Source organism: Pyxicephalus adspersus, chromosome 12 (assembly GCF_032062135.1).
Source record: "Pyxicephalus adspersus chromosome 12, UCB_Pads_2.0, whole genome shotgun sequence".
In the NCBI taxonomy this organism is placed as follows: domain Eukaryota; kingdom Metazoa; phylum Chordata; class Amphibia; order Anura; family Pyxicephalidae; genus Pyxicephalus; species Pyxicephalus adspersus.
In genome coordinates, this window is record NC_092869.1 from 27,935,629 (window position 1) to 27,960,914 (window position 25,286).

The following is a 25,286-nucleotide window of genomic DNA, read 5'->3' on the forward strand; positions in this document are numbered from 1 at the left end:
GCGGGCACAAGTGCCGCACGCTGGATCTCAGGGGAAATCAAATCAATTTTTTTTTTTCTTGTTTTCCCTTGTGCGGAAAACCTGGTGCGTCTTATAGTCCGGAGCGTCTTATGGTCCGAAAAATACGGTATATTTTTTTGCTTAATTATTACTTTTTAGATTCCTATAACACTTTTTGTGCAACCTTTCTCTAGTATTGTATCTGTCTTCAAGAATCAGTACATAATTTATTTTCCTAAAATTGTACTAACATGGTCATAGATTATTTTTAGCTTTTAAGCTTCCTCAAAACATTTTAGGCTAAATATACATAACATAAGAGGGATTTAGGTAAATTGGAAGAAACACTTAAGAGATTATAAAATACATAGAAACAGAAAAAAAAGTATAATTAAATACATTTGCTGGGTTGGTACAGCCAACGTTTGCATGTTTCTGAAGGTACTCCAAAATGACCATCGGAAGATGCCTGCGCATCCATCTGCACTTTTAAAGCAAAACTAAACCCTCCTATACTCACCGGTCCCCATTACTTTGCAGGGCACTGCCAGCTTATTTCTTCTTCTCTTCCAACTTGAGACCTTTGGCCATCCTAATTTGGCCTGGCGGTGATGTATCTTTCATGCAAGCATGCAGGAGTTCATTCAGTGCCGAAACTGCATGGGAAGCCGGGATATGTGGGGTATTCTGGCAACAAATTTTGACAGCTTGAGCAAGTGATCAGTCAGGTAAGAATGCTTATTGCAGAAGGGGCATGACCTGTATCTTTTTGCAATAAGATCCTGCCTGATCACAAATTTCTACTTCAAAGTTCCACTTTAACACTTAGAGCTAATCAGACTAAGGGTATACTGCTTAGGAGCCCATTAAAGCTTCAGATGCATTTTACATGAATTGTTTTTAATCTTTTAGTCTTGAATATGAAAACCACCAGCTACTGTTTTAAAATGCACCTCACTGTTAAATGCTGCTGCAAAGAACTAATTTTCTCTCCTGGACCCTTGCGGTATTACTTTAACAGAGGAAAGAAAATAGAATGCAGAACCTGCACTGTTTTCCTGATATCTATGGAAGCCTGTGTATACCCAGCCTTACTAAAATAATATGCAAATAGTGCATGTCTATAGACCTGGCACAGATGCTCTTTAAGAACTGCAAAGCTTCACATTCCATACCCACCTTTAAAGTAGTTACCACTCCGTGTTCATTGCTACAGCCAAACCCTGTCTGTTGTTAGACATGGTCTGATTTCAGTTACTCAGGCCACACATGCATTGCATCATTTAGGGTATACACTTCCATTATTTACAGATAAAAAGAACATATTGGGGGCACATTTCTTGGTCTCTCATTGGATATTTAATGCTGTCTGTCTACTCAAATCACAGTAGTTTATTGTAAGGAAAGAAAGAATGGTTTCACTATTGGGCTCCCAGATAGTATGATAGACAAACCTGGGCATTAGGCTTGTTCCAGTTAATACTAATAGAATTACTCTTCAATTTTTTTTTTTTTGCATAGACTATTCTAAAACAAATTACGTGTTTAATTTACAGCTATATTCAGAAGACTGTATTCAGTTCTTTTAATAAGATCTGATAATATGCTTCCATTTTACTTGACATCTTTTTAAATATTTGTGTGTTTCAAGTTCTTAAATCTTAGATGTGTCTTTCAATCTCTAATACTGAACAAACATCCTTTTGGCACTTTGCTCTTATGTTATCTGTAATCTTGACATGACTTCAAATATTGCTTTGATAGTATTAAGAATCGTAATTAGAATCAGTTAAACCTTAAACCTTGCTGGGAAATAAGAAGCACTTAACCCATTTAGAAAGACAGAATTCCAACTGTTTCTACCATCCATTAAGTTATTTTAGTGCCTTGATAAGTGATGGATGGCATACATACAACACTTCTATGAATGCAGAGAAAGGAAGAAAGGGACATAATGTCTTTAGGAACCAGCCAGATTCCATGAATGTATAAACCTTTACAAAAATGTTTGAGTGTCATTAGTTTGGGCAACACACTTTCCCCTCCGTCAGCATAATATTCAATATACTATAATATTAGTAAGGCTGTTTGGCGCCTTTATTAGTAGTGGCCAGTGGAGAGTCAAAAATGATGATATTTTGTAAGCTCTCGGGACTGTACAGTGCACATCACACCACCCTATATATAAATAAAAAAAAAATAGTTACAGTATAAAATAGTTAAAGCTTCTGTTATTTATGTTTTTGTTTGCTGTCCTATTGTGGCAAATTTTCCTTCACTCGGAGCTCTAAAGGCACAAAATGAAATCCATCTAAAATAAGTGTAAATCCCTTCCTGGAGAGCTGTCAAAGGAAAAGATGCTACCATCGGAAGATCTTCCCTCACTGCTTGTTTCAAGGATGTTGTACGCATTTGTATTCGATTCTCCATTGCTTTTTGACAAGGACTAGGATACAACAAGAGGGTGTATCCACCCAGCAGTGTCATATATAGCCTTAAAATCCCCACAAGTGTTTAATCACTTTTTTTACTCAAAATCTTAAAAAAAAATATTTACATACGTTTTAATTGTTGTTTGTTTGTGAATGTAAGAAAAATACAGTTCACCAAGCCAAACAAATAGGGAAATGCATTTAAAAATGTGTGCACCTGGGATCGGCTTGCAGCTGCAAGTGTAAGAAACTTATTCTGAAACACCTATTCATTGCAAATTAAATTAATGAAAATCCCTGTGTATAATCCAAATTCTTGATATAAACAATCAGAATGAAAAAACTGCGTCTCAAGGTTTAGTGGCTTATTATGCCTTAAGTTTTCACAATAATTTAGTCCATGGAAGATTTTGAAACTACAGTCATCTGAAACAGGTAGTCCATTGAAACTGTCTACGTTTTCAACATATTTGAACAGGCAAGCATTTAGAATAATATATACTGTGAGGGGTTACACTCAGGATCGCCTTTGCTGGGGTCAAAGGACACTTGTCTGGTTCATCCAACTCAGATCACACACCGAGGAATCAGCCTTCAGCTGGCTTGCAGCCAGGTTTATTGAAGGTTGCAGATAAAAGAACAAAAACAGCAAAAGAAAACGTTTGTGAACGTTTCAGCTTGCTTTTGATTATTTTTGCAATTAGAGATCCATTTAACTTTTGTATAAATGGCCTGATATTCTCCTTAAACATATTTTGTATGTTGAATGCATTGTTACCTTTATAACTGCCATCTGCCCAGCTCTGATGCAACAAAGCAACTCTGATTCAAAACATTTCTACTCCCATGCTTTATGAGGTTATCTTAAAATGTGAACTCCAGTTTGTATCCAGTGTTTTGATCTGTCACAATTATATTCCTGACTTATACATTCACAATCCAATATTCTAGAAATCAAAATATAGTCATGCTTTGATGTGCCTTTTGGGCAAAAGGGCTGTTTGTTGTGACATACCTTCCATCCAGGGGCAATTTGTGCATGACATAAGTTCACAGCTGATCCTGCAATATGATTTTGAAGTTTAAGATAATTATTTTGGCATCAAATGTTCAACTTTTGTGCTGGTCTGTCCTGGACCAATTAGCAATCATTTTAGGTGCATGCCACTTATATATTATTTTCTTTGCAGTGGAATGATTGTTTTCAAATAATTCAAATCACCAGAAATAGATATTTCAAGGTTTCCTTGTGAAAAGGATTTTCCAGACTTTGAGTGAGTCAGGTCTTTTTTATGAAATCCCTTTTATACACCACTGTTCCATATTGTCTCTTCAACACATTCCTGCCTTCTAGCAATTTCATCTTTTCTCTTGCTGTACAACTGATTTCCATCATTTCTCCATTCTTCACTGTGATATCATTTAAGGGGTTAGTCTTTTCTGGATTTTACAAATATATAAAATTACAAATAACACATGAATCTATTACAATGGAGAATATATGAAGTGTTCTACAGTGTTTTTGAGCTGTGCAGAATCAAATTTCCAGCTTTAAGAAAACCAAATTGCTGCATCTCTGTATCCTATTACTTTAGGAAGATACTGACACTTTTGCCCATTTGGGGTGTAGTGACATTTTCTACACGAAACCCGACCACCCCTTCAGGCATACATACTTAATGGGCCATGCTGCCTCCATATAAAGGAAAAATGTATTATCAGAGGTTGCTTTCAGTGAAAATCATAGGCTGAGAACATTATTATATCTAGGTAGCTGAAAATATATAATATTTATTTTTGGCTTATGGTGTAATGGAAATCAAATATGTTCCCTTAAGAGTCAAGACAACTTTCTCTATAGAAACTGATAGTTCTGAAAAGGGCAGGTTTGCCAAGATCTATAATAAAAACAATAACAGATCAATAAATAGGGTAAAATGTGATCCTTAAATCAGCTAAGTAATCAGTTCATTAAAAGAAAAGCAGTAGTAAAGCAGTGTGGCCAAGAATGCTTGTATTTTAATGTTAAGTGAAACAGTTTCATTACATTTATATGTATTTATTGCATTTATTGTTATTGATACACAATCAGAATAATAGAGGAAACTTAAATGTAACCAGAGTTGTAAACCTAATGCTTTGCTTTGTTCTCTTCTGTTTAAGCTGCTGATATGGCAGAAAGGAAACTTACAATGGAAGAAGAAGAGGCCAAACGAATAGCTGAAATGGGCAAACCTGTTCTGGGAGAGCACCCAAAACTGGAGGTCGTCATTGAGGAGTCTTATGAGTTCAAAGTAAGAATATTCTTATTATGAAAATTTAGAACAAGTATGCAGGCTTTGGTCATTAAACTACATTTGGATTTAACTACATATGGCAAGTGGGCTAGAATTTTTAACTTTACCATGCTTGCTGATAGTAATTACCTAGGTTGTGATTATTAGCAGTTTTACAGCTCTATAACTTCCTTCATATAAAGAAAGTCAGAGGATCCTATATTTTATATTTTCCAGATATTTTTGTCAAGCCCAGTTACTACAGTTTGAGTGCTTTAAGATAAACTAGATAAATTTGTACAATTCAAGCAAATGGGTTTAAACCAGATTTGACTCAAAATGCCCAAATTAACATTCAAGTTAATTTTGTACTTACTTTACAATTCATGTGCACAATCTCTCTATTATAAACATTATATAACACTTAGATGACTAGACAGACTATTGACTAAAATAAAATAAAAATAAAAAAACAAGAATATTTCCTATTTATTGGTCATCTTCTTTCTGACTAAAATTCAGCAAAATCCGTATCTGCAAGAAAAGTTCTACTTTCCTGCACCATAAACTTTAATAAATATTTATTTGATTTCAATCACTTCATCATCTCCTATTCATAAAATAGGTAGGCTATTCCCAGCATAACAGTAATTCATTGTGAAGGAAATAAATTTGCAGCCTTAAGCTGCACGTGGTAATATGAAATGTTCTTACGATGCAATGACCTGTATTTATTTTACCAAAAATTACTTTTTTTTCTTATTAAGAAGAAATATACACAAAAACATATTTCTTTAAATGGATATGTCTAGCTAAATGTATCCATCTTTTGTTATGAGGAAACATGAGGAAGTTGCAATCTCTGTGGGATTGTATCAGTGTTTTGTTTCCCTGCTTGGGAGATTTCCCCCAATTTACTGTGCATGTGATGCCCCTACAAGAATTTAGGAGTATGGTTGTTATTGGGACAGGAAGCCAGAGACCGTAAAATATTAAAAAGAAAAAAAAATGTCAGATGTTCTTCTTCATACATAATGGTAAGCCTTTGCCTATGAAGGGAAATACAGTAAAAAAAAAAAAAACAGCTTTACCTTCTTCCCCTAAAAATCAAAAGTTACAAATGAATTCCAGTTTTAGTTTAAGTAACTACAGTGTGAGCAATGGTTATTTACTATATATAGTAGGTCCAGGTTTTAACTGTAGTAGATTAGTGTGTTATATATCTATACTGTGATTGTACTGACATACCAGCCTGCTTTAGCAAGGGACAAGCCATTATGTGAACTAAATCAAAATGTATTTGTCAAAATAAACATTGTTGGCATATGTGGTAAATAATAACTTCCATTATTGTTTTCGGGAAGAGCACAGTAGACAAACTCATAAAGAAGACTAACCTTGCCTTGGTAGTAGGAACTCATTCATGGCGGGATCAGTTCATGGAAGCAATCACTGTCAGTGCTGGTAAGAAAAAAAGCTTTCATTATTGTTTATTTTAATATGCTTCAATAATAATGCTTTTAGTTTACATTTCACACCCTGCTACATATGTGATCTACTTTATTTATGACCTTTTCCTTTTAGCCTGCCCTTTAGTCTCTATACCTGCAATTTATGGTTTATGTATTGTGCCACCAGTGTGAGTTTACCTGACAAATATACTCATCACACTTAATTTTTTAAAATTGAAACTCTTATTACAAATGTTTGTCTGCATACAGACCACTATAAAAAATAATTGCATTAACATAGTCAGTGACATCTTGGCAACTAACAGCCCATAAATACTTTTGGCAGAAGTATAAAATGTACATTTTGGCATGAAGAATGGGGTGGTTGGTGAGTAAAGTTGCCGTAGAATACCATGGTCAGAACTTGCAGTGGTCAGAAGTATAAAACATACAACAGTAAATGTAGTGCAGGGCTTCAGATGGCTTAATGCAGATTTCATCCCTCAGAATTAATATTACCAATTTAGGGTATAGAGTGCATAGGTCAGTAGCAATCCAGTGGTCAGGAGTGTAAGTGCAGGTGTCCAGAGGGCATAACACAGGTAACTGTATAGAATAAACTACTTACCTCCCTTTCCAAGTACACATTCCTTATCCCCCAGAACACACTTCCCCTAACACCATACTTGATACTTTTGCAATTTATATCCCCCGTATTCACTTGCCTCTGGGAATGCCCATAAAACATGTTTGTTTTTTGTATAACAGGTTATATAAATAATTTAAATCTGCTGCTCGAGCCAGATCATGTAATGAGCAAATTAAATTGTGTTTTCTAGCTACCAGAAAAATTGTGGATTTTTCATGTCAATATTACATCATTATCACCTGCATAGTGTCAACTATTGTCAGCCAGTTGGTGGATTGCAGTAGGATAAAAGAATCAGGAAGGCAGAACCTTTTGTAGTATTGTTGCACTATATATATATTCTTTGCTAATTAGTCCCTACTAGCATACCCGATAAATTGCTTTGGGGCAGAGTAATATTACTTTCTCTTCAATGACAAAGCCTCTTTTAAATTACGGTACCAACGCCACTTGTGTTAAACTAAAAGCCTTTAAAAGATATTTCATTGCTTAAAATTAAATATGTCAAACATTTGTGTAAGCATATAAAAAGGTGCAATTGTACAGTACAAAAATTATGAATACCCTATAAACTCGGTGTGACAGGGCTTTCTGAATCTGATAATTGCCGTTACGTTTCCATACTTTCTGGCGAAGTTGTTTCCATTTAAAAAAAGGCCAGTGCTAAAGGGCATTCACATGAATTTATCTCTGCGTGCAGGGAGAGGAAGGTCCACTTTTAATTAGCTGACTTACTTAGCATTCGGAAGTGAACAATCAGGATTACATGGCATTTGGTATTTGATGTCTACACATATAGTTTGCAAAAGCTTTTTGAAGTTGAAAATTATCTGAAAATCAGGAGAACCTTCAATTTGAAATAATTTGTTCTTTTAATGTATTTGAACTTTTATTTAAAAAAAAAGAAAAAGTTATGCTTTGTTCTGTGCTTCACTTTTTAAAGAATAGTTTCGATGAACACTGATATGCTGCAAAAAAAGGTATTACATTACATGCCACTCTCCTTGCCATTTCCTAAATAAAACTGTGCATATCTTTGCAATTGTGTATATCCATCCTGTTATTACCATAAAAGCTTCCTGTACACAAACTATGTTATTCCACCAATGGGCCTGATTGTTTAATGCTCTCCAAGACTGGAGAAGACTTTCAAGGGAGAACCTGCGGGATTCAGAAAACCTGGATTGGATTTCTTAAAAGTAATTTGCTAATAGTTGGCAATTTTTAAAAAAATCTGGACCAGATCCATTCTAGGTTTGCTTGATCACCCAGGTTCCCCCATGATAATCCATCTTCTCTTGTCTTGGAGTCCTTTAATAAATCAGGGCCAATGTCTGTATAAATGGCCATGATTAGGTAGTGTTTGAATTTGCTGTTATAGACAGATTGACTTCAAAAATATATAAATGTACCTCTATATAATATATAGAGGTACATTTGGGCTACAGCTACACAGACGTCTTTTAATTATGCAGCTAATATATTGTTTGTAATTTTTTAAATATTTCTTCTAACAACAACACTTGTACTGGTGAGAGACAAATGCGACAAAAGCTTCCATGATTGAAAAAAATAGCAATTCAATGAATAAAAGGGGCGTCCCGAGACAGTCAGACTGGGAAGTAAAGGCTAAATGATTCTGAATGTCCATCAGCCGGAAAAAATTCTGTCTGACTTTCTCCAGCTTCTGATGGACATTTTGGGAAGTTGAAAATGTGCAGTGAAATCAGACTTAGTTATTTCAGTGAAGGAGAGAAGCCTGTACCATGGTGTTTTAGCATAAACAGCAAATTTACCAGTTGTAAGAACATTTCAATGGATGACAGGTTCGTCAATGGATCCAAGTAACAATGGAAATGGAGTTTAAGATATTTCTACAGACATTTCAAATCTAACACATTTCCTTTCCTTTGATTTATGGTGCACCCCTCCACTGGTAGCCCAGTATAAAGTATTAGGATTTGTTGTAGGTACTCCTCCTACTGTAATGCAGTGTACTGTGTCTGCTGTTATCAGGCTGTAGGAGGAGCACATAGATGTAATGGTATGTACCACGGTCATGGGATTACATGGAAACCCAGCTCTTGTTAAATCAATAAAACTTTTGAGAATTTCAACAGTGAAAAACGTACATCACAAAGTTTTCATAGCTTTTTACCTGTATTTTCTTGTTTGTCATTACCATAGCTGGGGATGAAGATGAAGATGAGTCCGGAGAAGAGCGCCTGCCATCCTGTTTTGATTATGTCATGCATTTTCTGACTGTCTTCTGGAAAGTTCTATTTGCTTGTGTGCCGCCTACAGAATATTTAAATGGATGGGCCTGCTTTGTTATATCTATCATCATTATTGGCATCCTCACTGCAATCATAGGGGACCTCGCATCTCATTTTGGCTGTACCATTGGCTTGAAAGACTCTGTAACGGCTGTGGTGTTTGTGGCCTTTGGCACATCGGTGCCCGGTAAGTTTTTCTGACAGCAGTAGACATACTATACATGCACATTTTGTTTTTTACATGATTTTTTACATGATATTACATACATTGGTCACATAAAAATCAAAGTAACTATGCTATGAGAAATAATGATTTAACTTGACGATAGATGTCAGTGTAATACCTTGACATTAACAAAGACTACACAAAAGCCTTTTTAGAATCAGAAGATATTGTTTATACTTCACAGGTATTAGGGTAAATTCACTAAGCTACAATGACAATGTCATATAGCCAGGGATAATGATTGATATGACTAATGGCACATACATATATATCGTAGTAAACTGAGAACTTTTCCCTATTTTTTGCTTCCCATTTGCTAATGGTTAGTCTGCCTTGTCTGCAATAAAGACCTGATTTTCATGCAGAAGTCATTGTGTATCATTACTATTATAATCCTATGATGGCAGGACTGAGTGAAAACTAATGAAATCACTGCATGGAAGATGAAGAAACATTACCCTTTTGTTAATATTTTATCAGCATTTTCAAATGTTATGCTAGGAGAGTCAACTGAAAACTAATATGTAAATCATCCAATCACAAATCAATCCAAGTTTACAAATACTTAGCACTTAAGCGACACAAAGAATCATTCTTAAAATCTACACATCTGTAATGTTGCCTGATACTTCCAATGTTTCACTAACAGACCTTGGCTGCTAAAGTCAGTAATACAAAAGACATTGACAGCACATCAAATTCATGGGTCAAATTAGTTACTGATCTTATAGAGCAAAATAACTCTACCCCAATGGGTATGGGAAGAAAAAAAATCACTAAATGGCTGCCTGAGGGGCGTGTGACTAAGTTTTACAATACGGAGGTCTGTGACTGATGTCTGCACTGGGTAGGGTCTGTCATGGGGGTCTACAAGGAGGGATCTGTGGCTAGGGTCTGCACTGGAGGTTTGTCAAAGAGATCTTTTGCATTAGTCTCCCCTGGGGTAGTATGTTATTGGGAGGCTGACACTATCCTTCCCGAAGCAAAAGTGTGCAGAAGATAGTGTGCATAGACTCAGGCTTTATTAATTGCACCCTAATTATTATTAAACCCACGCCCAATATTCAGTGTTATGTAGCTATGCCAACGTTTTGCTGCAGCATGTAGCCTGTGTAATGCATTTTTCCTTCTTAAAGCCATCTCTCCTCACAAAAGTTAGAAGGTATTCAGCTGAAGTTTAAGATTATGCCAGATATGAGTAAAAACCCTTCACTTCATTTATTTATTTTAATAAAGAAGCCCAGAAAAATATTTTTTCCTTTATCGTTAAACAACAACTCATTTCAAATCGAACCTAAAAACTATACCTTATTATTTTTAATGCTTTAAATGTAAAGATTTCAAATGGGCTGGAGCTTTTTGCAAGCGGAAATGAAAATTGTATTGTAATCAAATGTGTTAGTCGAATATAAAGAGAACAATGTGCAGAATTTTCTAATGATCCCTGTATTGTTTTGTTTCGTAGATACATTTGCAAGCAAAGTGGCTGCAACACAGGACGTGTATGCAGACGCTTCGATTGGAAACGTGACTGGGAGCAACGCTGTCAATGTTTTCCTGGGGATTGGTATAGCCTGGTCTGTTGCTGCCATCTATTGGGCATCACAAGGACAAGAGTTCCACGTCTCAGCCGGTACCTTAGCGTTCTCTGTAACGCTCTTCACTATTTTTGCATTTGTCTGCATCAGCGTCTTGCTGTATAGGAGGCGGCCTAGTATTGGTGGGGAACTGGGGGGCCCCAAAGGCTGCAGACTTGCTACAACTTTGCTCTTTGTAACCTTGTGGTTACTTTACATTTTATTTGCTACTCTGGAAGCCTATTGTTACATCAAGGGGTTCTAAATGAATCCTAGCATAAGCCAGCAACAACTCCGCCGCATTCAACTGTCGGCAGTCTCCTTGAGGAGGAACTCCAGAGCAGAAAGGATACTAGCCAATCAGAGCTCTGATGGAGATTAGTGACATCATAATCAAAAGGACCGTGTGACTGGTATCATTGGCTTAAATGCATTAAGACAAAAAAAAAAAAAGCAGTACTCTGAATCCGCAAGACCCCTATAAAGAGGAAAAGCGCTTTCTAGCCAATTCTTGACAAACAGGACAGTGGATATACTTTAAACACTGGTCACTTTTTAAATCAGAATAACAGAAGGGAGCTATTTGTGCCACTTTGGTTACCAAGAAGCATCATACTTTGACCAATGGCATAATAACCAGCAGCAATTCCCTTATTCTGGTTTATTTTAATCCTTCTTTTTTTTGAGCTTTTGTTTTTGTTCACCAGAGTCGCTTTAAAAAAAAAAAAAACTTTTCGTATTTATTTCATATTTATACTCAACCATTGAAATCGATCAAAAAAAAAAAATCTCAATATTCACAAATTTCAAAGGGACGATACAGTAGTATCTATTTATATATAAATATACAGTATATACATATATATCTGACCATTTTTTTCCAATTTGATCTCACTGGAAACATACAAGTGGAAGAACCAAGTAAAATGCATAAATGTGGCTGTCAACTTTAATTCACAGTACGTGGGAGAATCCAAGTTTACATGTTACAGCCCTAGCTGCACCTATGGATGGAAAAAGTAACACAAACCTTTGTATTATAGCTAGCTCTAGTTATATGTATACTTTTTACCAGTGTGGTTTATTATCAGGAGTCTGTTTTAAACACAAGTGACATGAAACCCTACACTTTAAAAATATACTGTTACTTTATCCTCTGGTCAATGCATACCAAATAGCTGGGGTTGGTTGGGGATGGTTTCATTGATTTACTTTAAAGCCAAGTTCATTCAGTACTGAATTTATATTTTCTCACAGACTCTATCACCAAAATCTCTTTTTTGCTGTGCCTCTTTTTCCTTTACCACAGCAGGCCATAATGTAGATGTGACATGTATGTGGGTGCTGTCTTCTTGCCATATATTGGCAGAAGGATGTTGTACTTGTCCTCCCAAATTTTGTGGCATTATAGCTGAATATATGAGCCATGGCCAATTTGGAAAAGAAGTGAGACATTGTAGCTCTGTGAGTGGAGCATGTTTAATGAAATAGACTGGGTGGAGGTTGTTGCCATTTCCCTGTATTAGTAGGCCCTAATATTTTGGTTGCCACTTACTCTATAAACATAGAATATACAAAAAAAGAATACATAGATATATACAAGAGAGGTGTCGCATGAGGTCCCAAGATATTCAGCAGGAACCAAAATATTACTTTTTGGTGCAAATAATCCAGTGACCCCAACTGTTCTTTACTTGTGTATTTTATATTTATTTATCTTCATAGTAACTTTTCTGCTTTAGTCATTACATATTTATTTATCAACATTTCTTACGTTTCCCCAGTCTTACTGATCCAAACGTATATCTATTTATTCTATTTATTATTCATTTGCTTTACTGCCTTTCCAGTTCATTACATGCATTATTATTGTGCAAGGAAACTCATTACTTTCTAACTTGTATGGAGTATACATTTGCTGAGCTTTGGGGTAGGAATCCTATGGTGTCTCCTTCCATTCTAATGGTAAAACTATGAAGTAAAGGATGGTAAAATTTCTGCAGCACAACCTTTAAAATGGAATTCACTACTGGCATTGCACAACAGAACTAAGTTAAAAATTACAACTTTTGCCTTATGTTGTCATCCCTGTGAGTTGTATTTGAAAGTTGGGCTTGCAGCATTTCACAGGTTAACCTGCAGAAACCATAGACATGACTTTTCTTAATTCTGCAAGTTACAACATCTAAATAGGTACTACATTTATACAACAGCTGCAATCAGGATGATCAAACATTTCCTATAAACACTTTTATCTTCTGTATTTCTAACCACAAATTAGCTATAGGCCAACAGCTTGTGCTGTAACCACACAATATTGTGGAATACACATGATTTAGAATACATTTGCAATTTTTTGTCTGTATTACAGAGTATAAAATCATTTTCTAGTCCAGGTCAAGTACACATTTACTTTAAAAGCACTCTTCAGCTCCAGTGTTGGAGTGCTGAATACAAAGTGCTATCTTTAGTAATAAAAAAAAGTTTAAGGCTTCAGTGTTAAAGATAAACTTCAGGTAACCTGCTAAATACATGTTTTGTAGTTTTTTTTTACCGAATAAAAGATATTTATTCTATCATCCACTCCTAATATTTGTACAGTCCTTTCAGACAGCACAAGCAGACGTTCAGAGTTTTCCTTACAGTTAAAAAAAATAATAATAATAAATAAAGCTGGATCACTTCTCTCATTCCAGCCTGTGACTGAACAGTGTAACAGCAGCAGGTTGATTAGCTGTCCTCTCTACTTTTCCCTGTCAGTATGTTCCATACCAACAGTGCAGCATACCTAATGGCTCATTGTGCTGCCCCTACATCTCCCAGTCTGAGTGCTGCTGTATTTCAAGGAGCTGTTACAAAGTCACAATTACCAGCTTACACTAGTTGCATTTTAAGTATATATTTCATTTTTATAAATTCACAAAAACACATAACTGCTTTACTTATGTTTTTTCGAAATTTAGCTTTAACCTTGCCAAAGGCTGCTAATGTGTTTTTAAAACTACAGTCAGCATCCTATTACAACCTACATTTATCATTTTAAAACTGGAGTTTACACATGCTTTGAGGGCTCTTAAGAAAACTGGTATAGATGTTTCCACAATACCTGTGTGTTTAGTGTCAAAGTGCAGGAAAAAGGAAAAAAATGGTTATCTATTATGGTGACAATTTTCACCTAAATTCTTCACCTAAATTGGGCTGAAAGCAGCAACAGCAGCAAAGAGTGCTGTAGGATATGTGTTGTTTTTTTCTGAAGTTCTAATGTCTTTGTGTTAGCAAGTTCATCCTTGCATAGAGAGTTATGACTATTTAAGCCATTCCTTGCAGCATAAAACTTTGTGCAGCTCAACCATTGCTTGGCAAAATGTGACAGAGGAGAGGGAGGTCTAAAAACTGACATCCATGTGTGTGTATAGGGATAATTCAAATAAATGACATGTTAGCTGAATTTTTGAATAAGCTATGTAATGGAAACAGCTGCAATAAATTAAATCTAAACAAAATAAATAATAGAAAAAAGTAGATTATTTGGGATTATGATGTGCACAAAAATACATGTGTGCACCATATGACAGTTGTTTGATGGTCAGGCAAATAAAACAGAGGCTTGGTGACTTTATTAGATTTTAAATGCACCATAAACTGCCAAGGATTACCATAATTCACTGATTTTTCCTGTATACATGCAGCTTTGCATTAGCATTGCATGAAATAAATGAGTTTGAAGGTTTAACAAACAGGATGTGGGAAATAGACATTTATTTTTGGTCCAGCAGGATCTTACGACTTGTTTATAATGTCAGTTGGATAGCGGAGGTGACAAAAAAGCTCATCTTTAATTACCCTGCTTGGTTAATAGGAAGCTCCAAATTTTTAATATTTGAAAGATATTATTCTTTTTTTTTTACGCTAAGTGATGATAATGCCATCCAAAGCTCTTTAAAGCATCCATAAGCTCTCAGAGCATAATTTGTACAAGTATATATGTTATTTTTGGGCTATTTTCTTAAAAAGCTTGATCTGAAACTGAAAATAGGCAGTCCCACACATGAACCATGATGTGAGCGACCCCTCAATGTTATAAAACTTGTGGGGGAAAATCCAGCTAGGTAACTAGGATTTTTAGGACGAGGTCAACAGTAACAGTCCCTGCATTTCACTAATGACAGGTCTACTTTAACTTATACACACTTACAACAAACTAAATATAGCTGCCTTAGCTTATAATCATGTAAAAAAAAAGAATTCCACTACAACTACAACAGAAACAATGTTATCCCACAAATGCAGGCCATATATTTGTACAGGTGCCTATATGTTTCTATGCCCAATTAGGTTGGCAAGATAACTACTAGTTTACAGATTTGTTTCTTGCCACAAATCACTGTTTCTACCTATCAAGCATCACCCAATATTAGCACCAAAGATGTGTTTTGTTGCTAGCAGGATAAATCTCACATTATATAATTTAAGGGAAAATGGCAAATATGGAAACAGGATTCAGCAGATTATCCAGTTTCATACATCTGCTAGTTTCAGCGGGCATTGTGGATATACTAATCTTTGAATTTCACGACAAAGGCAATACAATAACAAAAATTTTGTATGAAAATCACATTCTTGGAAGCCTGCTATCCTTCTGTTGTGTACACACAGCAGGTGTTTCTAATGTTAGGAAACTGCATTTTAATTTTTTGTTGTGATCATTAAGGAATTTTAGGAATGAATTACTTAACAATACATGCATCTAGAGAGTTAGGTGAGGACATGTTTTAATGTGGAGTTTTTAATAAACTAAAAATTGCAAACAGGCAGGTTGTTTATTGCAGAAGGAAAAGGCAATAGCCTTTCGGCAGCAAATTACACTTACCTGTCAGTTTCCAATCATTTCTGTAATGTACACTGAGCAGAACATGCAAAGCTAAGGGTAATACAAAGCTCAGAACATGCAAAGCTCAGCATACCCGGCTGCCGGCTCAGTGAAGATCCCCCGTGGCCAAGACAGAGCAAGGAGAGTGTGCAATACAGCAGGTAACTCTTTTATTGCAAAAGGAACATTGCCTCTTCTTTCTGCAAATAAAAGAACATCTCTGTTTGGATCTTTTTTATTTATAAAGTTGAGTTGTTTTAAAACTTTTTTCCTGCATGTCAAAATATTTAAATACCCATTGTTTGGGCCAATGTGCACTTGAAGACCATCAAAAAGACATTGCAGAAGCTCTGACTCAACTGTTTTGCACATCTTGATACACATGTTGTGTGTAAACTAAAAGACAACTGATACTCTTTACCTCTGTCATTGGAAAGCAGGTAATTTCATAGCCAGCAATTATGATATATGTGAGTCTGTAATCTACTTTTGTGATAAACACAGGCTATAAAGTATTTAGGAAAGTGATGAACTCAGCAACCAGTTTCTGTATGTTTCGCTGCACATTGGCACTGATCCCCACCTCATTTTCATAACCACAGAGGTAAGCAAAGGCTGCATTCATGCTCTAATCAGCATCTGCAGTCTACAGTTACACCTAATGCTGCAATATGAGTTAGGTGGAATGTGTGTGCATAATACACAAGTCTAGTTTTCATTGTTTACACTCTACAGACCAAAATATCAAATCCCCTTACCTCTCAAATATATAGCGTGAGAGACCTTGTAATTATTTGTCATTGCTAGTGTGTGTGTAAAAGATAAATGCACTGCATTGTCCCAAAAGCCGAGAACCGTACAGATGTATTCAGGCTAATTTTAATAGTACTTTAATAGTAAAGTACTAATTTAAGGATTATATTTGTGGTCCCCTAATAATAAAAAGGCATGTGTCTGCAAATGTGTACACACACACACACAAACAGTATTCGCTCTTCCCACTGCCTTTGATGAAAATAATTTTTTGGTATTATAGTATTTAATGTGCTTTTTCAACAGGAGTTTTACCACGTTTTACTGTAGTTTTCTGCACTTTACTATGTTACATATGTAGCAGAACAAAAAAAATGCAGCTACAACAAGCGGCACGCATTGTACAATTACAAAGAAAACAGAATAGGACAACAGAGGTTCCAACCCTACCATGCTTTTTGCTGAACTGCAAATAAAATGTCTCCAGATCTACTTTAGGCAGATTCATATCTACCTTCCTAAACATGCCTGATATACAGCTGAATATTTACGCCTGGTAAGCAGCATAGGCACCTCTACATCTGCTAGCCTGTGAAATAGAACACCGTGTTAGCTGCAGCTAGGCTAAGTTGGATACAGGATGGCAACCCCCATCATTTGGTCAGCCACGCCTAATTTAATATTTAAACTGAAGATCAGGCATTAATGGAGGATTACAGAGAGAGAGATACATGCAGCATAGGTTATGGAGGAACATTTCTCAATGAATATGAAAACTATATGGCCTAAATAGATTTACATATGATACAACTTTTATCAAATACTTTATTATATCAACTTTACTTAACGCAAACAAAGTTTTGCCTAGGAGTGATATCCTATACTGCCAATCAGTGATGAGCAAAATCAATTTTGCTAAATTTTCAAGAAAATGGCAAATTGTATTGAAAATGTGAAATATTTCATAATGCATTGGGTGGGGTCAAGGAAAAGGCAAAATTTTTAGAATTTATTGGACTATTACAGAACCTTTGTTATTTAATAAAATCTTGGGTAGGAGGAACTTTACTATGGTCAGGGTTTACGGGGGAATGAATGTATTGAATACTGAGGCACCCGTCATTTAAATTCTAATTCTAATGATTTCAATATTTAATTAGCAAACTTGTAACTGATGTTCCAATTGGTTTCAAGCATGGCAATAGAAAATCTCAGGATCATCACTACTGAATCTGTTGTGATATAGCTGTATGTATTATTCTCACTGTAAATTGCATTAAATGCAGAGAAAATCCAGCCAAATATATATCAAAATAAGAAGTCTGTGCTGTTCAATAATTGTGGCTTCTGCCTTACTGTGCTATGAGACAGCAGCACTGAGAACTGTCCGTCAATCTCAGCATATGAGCAGCTTCCAGCCTCTCCCTCAATACAAAATTAACCCAGGCATCTAAGAGTTTGTAATTTAGCTGTAAAATATTTTCTTCTAGCTGTTACAGTTCTTGTATAGCTGCAAAGCTCCGTCATCTTCTCTAACACACTCGCTCTCTACCCTAACCCAGAGCAAAATTCAGACATTCCAGCCTGTGGATTATATAGTGACGAGAGGGCTGAATTCCACATTGCATGTCAAAATATGAGAGCCATGTTCGTGAAAATTAGATTTTCCAGTTGAAATGATTTTTTGCTAAATTTGCTTACTCATCTGAACTGACTAACTTATTAGAGCTACACACAAAACAACCAGATTCACAAAACCACAATTTCCAATATAAAGGGTCTGCAAGTAAATAGAATCACTGACTCTGAATCACAACTAACATGGTGTGATACTCTGCTGCTACTAATAGGACAACACTATCTACGAAGAGCACTGGTAGTAAAACATGCATTACAAATGCAGAGGCACATGTACACATTCTATCTCAGGCACACTGTACAGTTCACTAGTGATAAGTCTGTTTTCCCTGGATGACCTGCAACACTCTCTGTAACTGCGTTACTTTTTCCACTTTCCTTAACATCAGTATAAGCTATTTTGTACAATGTGTGGCAATGTTTGTTAGTGGTGCTTGTACCTGTTTCTTGGCCTTTATCACTTACTGTAGTGACAGTGTGGCACATGTACAACTGTAAAATGCAATTTGTACCCCAGCGTGTTTACATTGTTTTGTCCTGAGCTTGGGTTGACATAGTTTTAATGCCATGTTCAACCCACAAGGATTCTAGTGAACTGCAAGTCTCTTTGTGATGGAAGGATAATATGGACTGATTTTTTCACCCAGATGTACAACAATTATTTTACGTCTTGAGGTAGATCCACAGAAAAAAAAAAAAATGAAAAAAAATTATATATAAAGTTCTATGTTCCTTAAAAAGCAATTCTATTATATGGGAGATAAACTTTATTTTGATACATAAATACAAGCTATTGTTTTTTCAAGAAATGAGTGATCTATTATTGTCACATATGGGATATTTGTCTATATAAAGTGCTCTTATTATGAATCATGCTCACCTTGCCTGCTTTGCCTGTATTAAAAAAAAAGAAAAAAAAGCTACAATGCACCTAACCGTCCCATCGTATCACTTGCTTTATATTCATATTTATTTTCATTTCGTGTCATCATTAAAAATATGTAACTTTTATGTTTTCACTTAACAATTGAATAGAATTTGTCTGCAACCCAGCTTTACCCTTTCAGTCCTTTTATTTGTTAACCTTTATTACAATCGCTTGGATATTTTATGTGCATTTTATGTGTGACGGTACTGTTTTGTGGATTGAATCAACATTTAAGTGCAACTCCAATTTAGATATATTTATCAACAATGTGGGACAGGGTTGGATGTTTTGCCAGGAAGAATGTCCATCACCCGTTTCAAACAGGCTGAGCTTTTTACCAACATATTTACTTTTTGTGAGTCTGCACCTCTGGCTCTCTTTCCTTTGTTCTATACTCTCCCTGTATCCATGTGGTTTTCTATAAGGTTATGCACAATAAATTTTAACCATTTACACAGTGGTAGTTGGGTAAAATACAACAGTTAGCCTGTCACAGCACTTCCAAGAATGGAGGAAGACATCTGTCAAAAGTTTCACACTAAAGTCCACCTTATTCTAACATTCACACATCTCACGAATCAACGGTACAAGTCAGCACCACATTTTATTAATTTGTGTAAAAAGACACCAAAGCTTCCAGAACAAATCCTGGCATAAAAAACAACTACCCAAATCAACTCTAAAATTGCTTGGAGATGAAGGGCAATCCTAGCCAAACTGTAAAATTTGCCTTACAGGGAGAAGTTTATAAATCATTAGGACAGGCTTTAAGAAAAGTCATACGGAGATTGTTAGGTAATTAGATGTGAATATAGATTATATCACACTGGCAAATCTGTGGATCACATGCTTGAAAAAAATGACACAATCTCCTAAACTTTTAGAAAGAGTAAAGGTAAGATTTGCTACATGACATGTATTATATCAAAGCTACAATTTGTTGGGAGCTATTGTCATAAGGTGCAACATTGCACAGCACATTATAAAACACTTATTTCCTAGCATGCCCCGCTTTACCATTGATAATGCCAATACAGGATACACATCTTTCCAGATGCTTAGATAGGTTGATTAGATTCTTTTAGGAGCCATGGTGCTGTTTTTTGGCCATTGGGTATCACCTGATGTAATGCTGCATGTGTGCAAGGGTTGCATAATTCCTAGCACCTGATCCCAATATGTACAGAAAATGTCTCTTCCACCACAACTAACTCTCCTCACTCCACAAACTCTTCCAATTTTCAATTCTGCTTCTAAGGGACCCATTTCTCTATGAATTCTTTGCTCATGTTATTGAACACAGTGCAGGGCACACCATGTTTCTAGCAGTACACTTATTCCCACTTTTATCATTTACCTGTGAAATGGTAGAGCATTGTTTCTCGACCAAGGGTTCCTCCAGAGGTTGCTAGGGGTTCCTTGATCCTTAAGTAATTTGTGTCTCTCAGGTCAGTTGAAGGAACATCAATTATGTTTTGGCTTTCTGTAAGAGTGACATTCTTACCATTGGCCAGCAGTTTTTAGAAGCATTCTGTCTACTGACCAATTTTCAATGAACTGTGGATATAGTAATTACAGCAGTATCTTATTAGCAAGCTGTAATGGTGACAATCCTCCCACTGACCCCCCATATAATATACTTTGAGCTTTGGTTATAGTAAATATAGAAGGGGTTCCCTGATGACCTGAAACCTATTTTGAGGGTTCCTCCTGTTAAAAATATTGAGCAAGGCTGTGCAAGATGCTTTACTGTCAAGTAATGTGAAGGATAACACTCGCAGGCTCCACAATCTGCCTGTATTGGTAATTTAGGCCATAAATACAATTTAAGAGGACCATTTGCTATTTAGATAAAAATATATTTCCATGACTGGTAAAAAAAAATAATTCTGCTAAACCATCCAAGGCATATTACATTGTACATCACAGTAGATTGTAAAACCACACATTTTCTTTAAAGATTGAAACTTAATTTACTATTGCTAAACATTTAATAAATCTCATTTACCACAAGTAAGAAGTTACGAGTTAAAAATCACACCTAAGACTCAAATATTTCTTATTCAGCAGTCCTTATGTATGAGATTTAAGTTACTTTGTTCCGTGAAAAAAAAAAAAAAAAGCATACACAAACAACCAGTAACCTAGAAAAAAAAATGGATTCTGGTTTGAAAGTTGTTTTTTTTCCTTTTTGTTGGTGTAATACGGTGTTAAATATTATAACTTTAAGCAGAGATCAGCAATCTTTTTTTGGCCACTACGCCATTTCAGGGGTGGGCAGAAGTACACTAGGCCGGACTCCCTCTCGAGTCCCACCCTAGTGGCTCCGCCCCCACCAGAAACGCCTCTGAAAGGAAATCCTTCCCCTCCGCAATGCATATGGAGGAGAGGGAATGTTCCCTATTTACCCCGGCGGTGGAAGTGATAACGCCTGCTGCACTAAATAGGGAAGGAAGGCATAACAAGGAGGCTCAAGAGCCGCATGCGGGTCCAACGGCTCTGGCTCGGGCAGCCATGAGTTGCCGGCCGGCATTAGGCCAGATTGGCCAGGGACCGTTAGGCCGGAACAAACTACTGGCTAGGCGGTATTTGGCCTAAAGGCTGGAGTTTGCCAACCCCTGACTTAGAACAACCTTTCTTCACACATTTTTAACATGAGGGAACCCCTGAAAGAGTTTCCAGGTCTTACAGAAGAAACTCTACTGTAATGATGTCAGGAATGGCTTTGTAAAAGATTTGTTACTGCTTGTAAGAATACATGATACAATACATTGCTTTCTGCCTATAACCCTGACACAGGTGCACATTAAGTTCCAAATAAACAGCTAGGATCCAACAACATAAATTTTGGTTTTGTCCACAAAATGGTCACCTATCCTAAGTGCACAAGGTTCCAACAACTGATCCAAACCCGAAACAGGAAAAAACCGTACACTATTGATCCCCCTTTTTTAACACAAGATTAATAGTAGTAATAAATACTGAAAGAATATCACATCATTTGTCTGGCAAGAAAACAAAAAAAAAAATGGGGACAACACAATTTCTTAAGGGCTTATATGGTACCGAAAATCAATTATTTAAAATAATAAAGAAAAAAATATTTCTTTAATGAAATGCAGGTGCCATTTTTTCATAGATATTTCTGTCTAGTGGGCCTAAATTTTGTCAGTGAAATATTTTTTCTCAAGCTCCCACTGGCAGGGACTGCCACAAATTATGTTTTCCTGCAAATAAACTGAGAAAACAAAGAAGTGTCTGCTATGCTGTTTGTGTCATTTTCCTTCTGCTATACAAAAAAGGTGGTTTAATCTGTATCCTCCCCCCACCCCCTCAAGAAAAAAAAAAAATTAGCGGCTTTTGCTGCAATCAGTCCAGAAATGTACCTTAAAGTATTTCATCTCTCCACGGCTAATCTTCTAAATCGAATCAAGGCCAAACTCATATAACCCATATCCCTTGAGCCCAGCCTGGCATGGATCTGCCCCCTGGTGGTATCATCATGCCATTCTGGGCTGCAAAGTAAAAATCTGCATAAGCCATGTCAATATGTGACAACAGTCTCTGAAGAATTTGGAACCAACAGACAAAGACAATAAAAAGACCTTGTGGAATCATGCAAATCGACCAAAGTCCCACAGAAAAGTCATGTATAATAATTTTTTTCCACAAATAAAAGCAAGGAGGTGCAAAGGCTGCACTTCAGCTATAAAATGATGGTCTGGAAAGCTAACACCCCCCCCCCCCCACCCTATATCTGTTTTGGCATTTCTGCATGCAGGCTTAATTTGGTCCTCAGGTGAATGCTTCCAAAAATAAAAATAAAAATTAGGTGCACTATAATTAAAAGACACCTACACTAAAATCACTAAGGTCCAAAATTTGTAGACAGCGGACGGTAACACCTACAATATAACTAACCATAACTCCTCCAATCTAATGAGCATTTCCAAAGAATACACAACATTCAAAGATATATTGGATTAGTCGCTTCCATACAATACAGTGATTTAGAGGAAGGTCATGCAGAACCCTGATCTCTACCCTAATAACCTCCAGAACGGTAAGCCAGAGTGTGGCACGGGGGTAGCTAAAAAAAAGTAAAAATTAAACACCTGGTCCCATCAGCGTCCTCCAGTGTCCTGCCATCCTCTGGCCACATCCTCCTCCTCGATCTGGCCCCTTGGCGAGTGCGCCGATGTTCCCCTGGATTTCCCGGTGACGTTGGTGCGTACAGTTGTGGCTAGGGGCACGGTGGGAATTTCAAATTATTTTGTATTACATTAAATACAAAATAACTGTTTTGAATGCAATACTGGATTTATATGTCTAAAAGCAGTACATTGTCTTTCATGAAATTTTATTTTACAGTATAATATTTTAATATGAGTATAATAAGGTTTGAAACAAAATCATGTCAAAGTTTATTATTACATTTATTTATTTTTAATTTATTTAATTGATTATTTTGACATGATTTTGTGTTTCAAACTTTATTATATTCATAATACAGTGTGGGGGGAGTGACTAACTATTTTGTCAATAATAGATCTGCCAACCCCATAATATGTCAAAAGAAAGAAATAATGAGAAAAGACTGGGGTTTACTTGACAAAAAGCGATATTCAAATATATTCAGTTATATAACATCCAAAGAGCAAATAAAATTAGGGATCAATTACAAAAACAAAAAGAAGTGATATAAAAGACATTCAGTATAAAGCATCCCTGAACCGCTATAGGTAGGGAAATGCCTTGCTTATTAGATATTCAGTTGTCTGACTAAGAGTTGCAACAAGTGTAGAAAGGAGGCTCAGGTTTCTCTAACCCAACGCGTTTTGCCAGAAGGCTTCTATAGGATGTAGGTAGAGAGTCAGAGCAACTGTATGATGGAAAGTAATAAACGATTTAGAAAGTCATCCCATAAGTACTCAAATATAATATAACAATATTCCAATGCAAAGAACAGTGCAAATATCATAGCTTTAATATGACTGTTGATAATAACATAGTCAAATAGTCAGGGAAACAGTTCAAGGGTATTATTACCATAAAATATATGTACAGAGATGTTTGTATAATATGGGTAGCTTAATAAAAGGTGTAAGAGTCCATCAGGATGATTTATGGCTAATTGTGACTGATGTACAAGAGAAGAAATTCAACATTATATATTTGAATACCTTCTCTTGTACATCAGTCACAACTAGCCATAAATCATCCTGATGGACTCTTACACCTTTTATTAAGCTACCCATATTATACAAACATCTCTGTACATATATTTTATGGTAATAATACCCTTGAACTGTTTCCCTGACTGATTCATCCATATGTATAATACCATCAATATCTCTGTTTATTAGTTTGTTCCGTTTTGGATTTGACTATGTTATAATCAACAGTCATAGTAAAGCTATGATATTTGCACTGTTCTTTGCATTAAAATATTGTTATTATATATTTGTGTACTTGATTTATGATTTTCTAAATTGTTGTTTATTACATTCCATCATACAGTTGCTCTAAACCTCTACCTATATCCCCTAAAGATGCCTTCTGGTGAAATGCGTTGGGTTAGAGAAACCTGAGCCTCCTTTCTACACTTGTTACAACTCTTAGTCAGACAACTGATTGTCTAGTAAGCAAAGCATTTCCCTACCTAAAGCGGTTTAGGAATGCCTTAGATTGAATGTCTTATATATATTTTTTTTGTAATTGATCCCTATTGTGATTTGCATGCTTTGGATGTTATATAAATAAATATATTTAAATATCTATTTTTGCCAAGTAAACCCCAGGCTTTTCTCATTATTTCTTTATTATATACATACTCAGAAAATATTTGCAAGCAAATAGTGAAATGACTTTTGAGTTAATTCCTAGTACTTTCATGTTTATAGTGAGTACTGTATAGTAGAGTAGCCTATGGTTATTTTGTCGGTACAGTAATTAAAGTATTTACAAAACCTAGTTATGTTCCAAATAAAAATCTGCGATATACCAGGACTGCGATATATGAACCTGAATATAGAGGGGGATAAAAATGTAGAGGGGGATAAAAATATAGAGGGGTATTAAAAACACACAAAAACACAAACCAGGTATTCTGGAGGAGTTTTTGTTTGGAACAGGTGTATTGATTTCAATTCAAATTTTAAATGGTTCATTACAACAAAAACATATCAAATTTTACAATAAATGTCCATT

At 35.8% G+C, this 25,286-nt stretch overlaps 1 protein-coding gene across 3 annotated transcripts in view; it reads left to right on the plus strand.

Moving 5' to 3' along the window:
* SLC8A3 (solute carrier family 8 member A3) overlaps positions 1-22,330 on the plus strand; it is a 199,239-nt gene extending 176,909 nt beyond the window's left edge. For all 3 annotated transcript variants that reach the window (XM_072429026.1, XM_072429027.1, XM_072429028.1), the window contains 4 exons: positions 4,596-4,726; positions 6,073-6,172; positions 8,996-9,271; positions 10,776-22,330. In XM_072429026.1, the coding sequence (XP_072285127.1) occupies positions 4,596-4,726; positions 6,073-6,172; positions 8,996-9,271; positions 10,776-11,152 (884 nt within the window). In that variant the 3' untranslated portion in view covers positions 11,153-22,330. The remainder of the gene's footprint in view (positions 1-4,595; positions 4,727-6,072; positions 6,173-8,995; positions 9,272-10,775) is intronic.
* The last annotated feature ends 2,956 nt before the right edge of the window (positions 22,331-25,286 follow it).